Here is a 7,678-nt window from a genome sequence, read left to right as displayed (position 1 = left end):
CCCTATGCTGTCAATTTAATGATGCCAACTTAGCTCAGCTGGCATCACGTGTCCTCTGGGCTTGGAGAGGTTTTATTTCTCACAGATGGTACTCTTCTTCCCTCATGACTGACTCATGCCAGGGCAAGTCCATTCTGGTGTCTTTAGTTACTGCTGAGGAACACTTGTACAGTCAGAAAGGGGCTTTACTGGTTATACTGAAGTCAACCTTAATAACTGAAGGAGAGGACACCTATAAAAAGAGAGCTTCAGTTATCCAAAAAGGCAGGGAAATCTAAATCATATTTTTTTCTTAGGTTTGGGAATGTGATAATTGAAACTGTATCATACCCCTGCAAATTCCTGTTGCCTAAATTCTTGAGCTGGAATATAAGGGTGGCTAAAATAGAGGTTCAGAGTCAGAGAGAACATTCTGCATGATTGCACTGCCCAGCTAGCACGGGTGGGAGAAGCCCTATTGCTCAGTCCATCCTGCCAGATACAGATCTGAGCAACACTGTCCTGCTACTTGCTGGAAGGCTTCAGAATATGAATGCTGGTTGTGAAAGTGCTACAGAATCATATGTTCTGCTGCTCCTGTCCTGCTGCTACTGGAATCATTAATGTAACTTCACTAGTTTTAGAAGATCTCCAAAGTTAAGGAATGAAGTGTAGTGTGCACTTCAGGAAAGACTTGTTAGTGGGGGATAGTATCCAATGTGTGTGTCAGTGTGGACTCTCTCGTCAGCTACATTACATACATATGCTTGTTCTGAGCCCATGTCTCTGCTGAAGAAATTCTGTGTATGATAACTTTAGGTTTGAGTTATCCTGGAAACTCTTATTAGTAATTTGGCTGTTGTCAGCTATCCCTTATGTCACAGGGTGTTATTGAGGCAACCCAGGAGGAGAGCCTCCTGAGAAGGCAGAGAAAAGGGTCTTTGAAAGGCTAGAAGAAGAATGAGGAAGTGTAGGAAATTCCTAAGGGAGAAATAAAGCAAAGAACCAGATAATGATGTGCTTCTGACATAGGTACCCACTGAGACCATTGGATGGACAAGAATGAGGAATGAGATTTAGAACTATATGGCTAAGTATGTATGTGTATAGATCTCTCAACTGTGGAAATAATTAGAGGCAGCATGGGAGAACCACATCTCTCTAAAAATTGCTGTATGTATGTATGTATGTGTGTATGTATGCATATATGTATTAATTTGTGTGTGTGTGTGTGTGTGTGTGTGTGTGTGTGTGTATGTGTGTGTATGACTTGTGTGTGATTTGTGTAGGAGTTTGTTTTCTTCTCCCATCGTTTGGATCCTGGGGATTGAATTTGGGTTGCCACGCCTGGGGAAAGACTCCTTCAACCAATGAACCTCCTGCTGAGCCAATGAGTTTATTGGAGTGTGGGAGAGTGGCTACTTGCAGGAGCAGGGAGAACTGAAAAGTAGCTGCATGACAGAAAAGCCCATCCCGACACTCCTGAAGATTCCTGAAGCTCTCTGCATGACCTGCAGGCTGCCCCAGTGGCAGGACAGTCTCTTCTTAGCAACTTGGTTAGTCAGAGTCTCCTGGCCCAGCAATTGTGTACTGTTTCTACATCCTTAGGAAAGGACCCGTAAAACTCTTAGGAGTTTCAGCTTTCTTAGATGTGTGAAATTGTTGATTTCTTGCATTGGAGGTGGTGTTTCAATTAGGAGAAAATTGTTATACGATCATAGGGAGAGGACAAAATACCAAACCAATCAACCAACCAAAAACAACAACAACAACAAATAAATAAAAATAGGGTAATACTTGTAAGATCAATTTAGATCTTCTCTCTCTCTCTCTCTCTCTCTCTCTCTCTCTCTCTCTCTCTCTTGAGTCATATTTCACTGTGAAAGTTAAGTAGCCAATCTTATTCAGATGAGAACTGGATAAAGTATAGATAGGGAAGCTTAGCTGATGAAATGCTACAATCCTAGTTTCTCCTGTCTGTGAGTCATAATTTGATGGTTACAAATATATGCAGGAGATAGCTCTGGCTCATTGTCTGGGAGCATGGATTTAGCTTCTTTGTTTATCTTATCACTCACATGTTTCTTTAAGCCAACCTGCAGGTTGTGAGAAAAATATTTACGGTATGATTCATAATAGTAGTTAAATTACAGTTATGAAATAGCAACAAGAATACTTTTACAGTTGGAGGTCACCACACAGAGGAACTATAATATTAAAGGATTGCAGCATTAGGAAGGTTGAGAACCACTGCTTTAAACTTTAGTTGATTTCTACATAAGAACAATATGAAATACAGTGACTCTCATGACTATCCTGTATAGATCCAAAACTTGCTAATCTTTTAAGAAAACAAGGAGGTAGAAACACTAACTTCCCCTCCAGACAATTCCATGTGTGTGGATAATGTATCTTGATCATACCCACACTGATTCCTTCCTCCCCTTCCCCCCACATGTCCCTCTCCCACCTTCATTTCCTCGTCCTCTCTTTTATTTGTAGCTTAGTCTGGTTTACATTCCTTAGTGGAATGCTGGTTGATTTTGTTGGCTTGATCTTGTGAAGTTAATCATACCTGCAGTGAGTTCATGAGTCCAGCAGCCATACCCTGTCCAAAAGAGAGCATGCCAAAGAACTCTCCATTCACATCTGACAATTTTAACGTAAGTCTCGGGGATCAACCTTGGGTAGTGAGGCTTGCACGGTACCTTACATTATACTTGTGGAGCTATCATCTCAGCTTTCTAGCTGGGCTTTCAATAGACTGTAGATATTCCAGAATTTCACAGTAATGCTCATTTTTAAGAGAAATTGTTTTTAAGTTTCTCTTTTTAAAAATATCATTTGGATAATTAGAGTTGCTGGACAATTAGAAGTAGATATACAACTTGTACAAAAAATGTCACGTGTGACTCACTGTCATGCCAAATGACTTTATACAAAATTTTTAAAAAATGTAAAATAAAGAGAAAAATAATTCTTCACATTTTTCCTGAGAAAGAAAACATGTATTGTGAAGTGATGGTTCTAGGACCACACCTCTGTCCTCTCTGTGTTCCCTCAGAGGCTGAGAAGAGAGCATGTGGTGGTGGAACCAGACCTCTCTGGAAGACTTCATCCTTCAAGGGCTCTTTGATAACTCCTTCAGCCACTTTTGTCTTTTCCTCTTGATCATGCTGGTCTTTCTTACTGCACTGAGTGGCAACGGCCTCACCATCCTCCTGATTTGCTCTGACCCTCATCTTCACACACCAATGTACTTCCTGCTCAGACAGCTGTCCCTCATGGATCTGATGCACATCTCTACAACCATCCCCAAGATGGCTAGCAACTACCTGTCTGGCAAGAAGTCCATCTCATTTGTTGGTTGTGCCACCCAGCACTTCCTGTATCTGTCTCTGGGTGGTGCAGAGTCTCTCCTCCTAGCCCTCATGTCCTATGACCGCTATGTTGCCATCTGCCACCCTTTACGCTACACTGTGCTCATGAGCAGAAGAGTGGGTGTGATGATGGCTGTCATGTCATGGTTGAGTGCATCTGTGAACTCCTTAATTCACACAGCCATCTTGATGAGCTTTCCTTTCTGCGGGTTGAGAATCATCCACCACTTCTACTGTGAATTTCCAGCGGTTTTGAAGCTGGTGTGTGGGGACATCACTGTGTATGAGAACACAGCCTACGTCAGCACTGTTATACTTCTTCTTCTCCCCATAATTCTTGTCTCTACCTCCTATGGCTTCATTCTCCATAGTGTCATTCAGATGCGTTCAGCTGGGAGTAAGAAAAATGCTTTTGCCACATGTAGCTCTCACCTTATTGTGGTTTCTCTCTGGTATGGTGCCTGCATATTCTCCTATATGAGGCCCAGGTCCCAGCGCACCCCATTGCAAGACAAAGTTGGTTCTGTTTTCTACAGCATCATCACTCCCACACTGAATCCCTTGATTTATACTCTCCGGAATAAGGATGTTGCTAAGGCTCTGAAGAAAATATTGAGGAGGGATCTTGTTACCTAGTGGCTGAAATTGTAGTTTTCCAGAATGTATATTTGAATAGGATTTGCCTTCAACTGATTTGAGTAAATTTCTGAAACTTTTTGACTAGTGCACAAATAACATGGATAACATGGAATTCTACTATTCTGATATGATTTCCATCATATCAGAACAAACATCCCAAGTTCTTGAAAATTGACCAAACCACAACAACCAGTTAATCTCTTCTCAGAAAGAGGGAACTTGGCCACATGGACACACACACAATCCCCTTTCCACCTTTTAACTTCATAAAACTTCTCTAGCCTCTAGAAGAAGCACTCTTACTACTAGCAAGGTGTAAGCCCTTCTTAGATTTTCCAAAATAAGCTTGTAACTTCTGTTGAACAGGCTTCTGACTTCAGAATCTTTTGTTTTGCCTTCTATTGTCTAACAGAAACACCACTGGGTACATATCATGAAGCTCTTGAAGAACTAAGGAAAGAGTACAACCCAAACCCAAACCCAAACCTAGACCCAGACCTAGACCTAGACCCAAACCCAAACACAATCCCAAACCTAGACCCAGACCCAGACCCAGATCCAGACCTAGATACAAACCCAAACCCAAACCCAATCCCAACCCAAACCCAAATCCCAAACCTAGACCCAAACCCAAACCAAACCCAAACCTAGACCCAGACCCAGTCCCAGATCCAGACACAAACCCAAACCCAAACCCAAACCCAAACCCAAACCCAAATCCCAAACCTAGACCCAGACCCAGACCCAGATCCAGACCCAGACCCAGACCCAGATACAAACCCAAACCCAAACCCAAACCCAAACCCAAACCCAAACCCAACTCCAAACCCAAACCAAAAAACCCCCTTTGGTAGAAAGTATGGGAATACAGGTCAGTTGGTAGAGTGTTTGCCTAGCATTCATGAAATCCATTATTGGATTATAGTTCTAGTCTCAAAATTAATCCATCTAATCAAAACTAATCAACCAACCAACTTCCAAGAAGATATATAAAGGTCAATGAGATTCCTCAAAATATTAAGAAGAAACTGCAATAGGCTCTAGGTAAGACTTCAGGTACTGTACTGAGAAGTTTGGGGAGAGTGGACAGACATCTTGCCTTGTTCCTCACTTTAATGGGAATGCTATGAGGTTTTCTTTTCTGTTTAGGATGATGTTGGTGTTGGCTTGCTGTAAATGGTCTTTATTGTGTTGGGATATGTTCCTTGTAACCCTAGACTCTCCAGATCTTTTGTTGTGAAGGATGTTGGATTTGTCTCCATCTTATGAGATGATCATGTGGCTCTTTTTGTCTTTTAGTATGCTTATGTGGTAGATAATGTTTGTGTGTGTTGAGCTGTCTCTGAAGCCCTGGCATGATGTTAGTCATGGAGGGTAAATAATGAGCCCATTATTGGTTGTCGAGTGCAGAGTGATCAGCCTTGAAACTATACACAGACAAGTAGCAATAATGGACTCAGTAGGTTATATTTATTAGTTTATGCATATTCCAGATATAATAAAAGAAAATGCTATCAATTTGAGTGTAGGGGACATGGTAGGGCATTTCAAGGGAGGCTCGCTGGTGGGAGTAGAGGAAAGAAAAAGGAGGAAGGAGTGATTATAATTCTATTTAAATAAAAAATATAAAATTCATATCTTTGTTTTAGGTTTTCCAGTTTGGTGCTATACAGATTTTTATAGTATTCTCTGTACTGTTTTTTTAAATTTTACTAATTTTAGCACTGAGTTTATTTCTTCCAATCTACTCTTTTTTGGTATTATTTTTTTCTTGAGTTTTCAAGTGTGTCATTAAGCTATTGGTACAAAAGCTTGCTAATGTTTTGATGTTTGTACAGAATATCAAGAACTTGTGTCTTAGAATTGTCTTTATCATGACCCATAAGTTTGAGTATGTTGTATTTTCTCTTCCTTCCTTCCTTCCTTCCTTCCTTCCTTCCTTCCTTCCTTCTTCTCCTCCCTCCCTTTCTCTCTCTTTCTTTCCTTTTCTTTTTTTTCTTTTGAGACAGGGTTTCTTGTGTAACAGTCCCTGGCTGCCCTGGACTTGATTCATAGACCAGGCTGGCCTGGAACTCACAGAATCCATCTGCCTCTGACCCCTGAGTTCTGGGACTAAAGGCGTGCCTCAACACTCCCAGCTATATTTTCACTTTTGCTCAATTCTAAAATGTTTTAAGTTTCTTTCTTGATTTTTATCTTGACCCAATTTTCATCCTGTAGTGTAGAAGCCATGTGAAGCTACACTGAAGTGTAGCATAGTGAGTTGTTCAGCTTCTATGAGTTTGTATATTTTCTAATTACCTACCACAAGTCAGTTCTACAAGCTTCTGAATCCTAGCATTAGATAAAGAGACAGCAACTACCTTATTTCTTTGCTGTTCCTGTTAGATAGTTTTCTGTTGCTAAGAGTCTCGGAAAAAATAAGCTTAAAGGAAGAAACATTTTGCTTTCTTTTGTCAAGGATTTCAGTCCCAGTCATTTGGAATCTGCAGTTTTTTTTTTAATGATTATTTATTTGGGGGGCGGGTTGAAAAAAAAGATTTATTCATTTTATGTGTATGAGTACACTGTAGCTGTACAGATGGCCAATATGTGGCTGCTGAGAATTGAACTTAGGACCCCGCTTGCTCCGGCATAATACACTTCAGCTGTCTTCAGACAGCACCAGAAGAGGGCATCGGATCTCATTACAGACGGTTGTGAGCCACCATGTGGTTGCTGGGATCTGAACTCAGGACCATTCAGAAGAGCAGTCAGTGCTCTTACCCACTGAGCCATCTTGCCAGCCCGGGAATCTGCAGTTTTTAGGTCTGTAGTGAGTCAGGAACATGGCTGCTCACCTTGTGGCAGTCAGGAAGAGACACAAGGAGTTAGGAAAGGAAATATGCCCTTCAAGAACCTGGTCCCAGTAGCCTACTCCCTGAGAGGATGAAAGCTTGCCATCTAAATTTTGAATCTTCAGTTTCATGTTGGATTCTTGCTCAACTCCACATGTGCGCATGGTAATCACTTAAGAGGCACTCAGATAAGTAAATAATAATCCTTCTTATTCAAGACTGAAGATGCCACAATGTTTAAGATATTTTCAAGGTTTATGCAAACAGAATAATGAGCATGTTGTCATTATGTCACCACCAGGTTTACATCATCCTGCTCTTGATCACTGGGCATAACCCTGAGCTCTCTAGTTTGCACGAACCTTAAAGGAAACAGCTCCACCCTGCTGTTTTGATTTGTTCTTTTCTGTGAGTCACGCTATCCTCCAGTCACCTCAGATTCCAAGAATAGCAGTCGTGATGAATCTGACAAAAGGAGAAAGCTTCTTCTGGTTTCATCTGACAAAAGGCGAAACCGTCTTCAGGCAACAACTGCTTTTTTATTGCTGACAATCACGAGTGGCCAATCTAGAAAAAAACTACTAAACAGATCAAAATGGCTTGACTGTGCACACTCCACGCCTCCCATCTTTTATTGTTCCTTCAGTATGTTAGCTCCTGGGAGACAGTACTGAGGATGGTTGGTGTCCATCCTGTTCCTCTTTGGTAGTACCATACTGAACATACTACTTTCCTATTTCACCTTTCCCATTCTTGTTTTCAATTCCAGACTTGGATTTTTTTAGCAACTCCCAAAGCCAGACTTCCCCAGTAGGGGATAGAAGCAATTCCACCACTTCCCAG

The 7,678-nt window shown here is 41.3% G+C and overlaps 1 protein-coding gene across 1 annotated transcript; it reads left to right on the top strand.

The window, feature by feature from the left end:
* Positions 1–3,059: 3,059 nt before the first annotated feature.
* LOC116104686 (olfactory receptor 2AE1) lies at positions 3,060–3,995 on the top strand. Its single transcript, XM_031391178.1, has one exon. The coding sequence runs from the start codon at positions 3,060–3,062 to the stop codon at positions 3,993–3,995; it is 936 nt and encodes a 311-aa protein (XP_031247038.1).
* The last annotated feature ends 3,683 nt before the right edge of the window (positions 3,996–7,678 follow it).

Source organism: Mastomys coucha, unplaced genomic scaffold, assembly GCF_008632895.1.
Source record: "Mastomys coucha isolate ucsf_1 unplaced genomic scaffold, UCSF_Mcou_1 pScaffold22, whole genome shotgun sequence".
Classification (NCBI taxonomy): Eukaryota; Metazoa; Chordata; class Mammalia; order Rodentia; family Muridae; genus Mastomys; species Mastomys coucha.
This window is presented reverse-complemented; position numbering and strand designations above follow the sequence as displayed.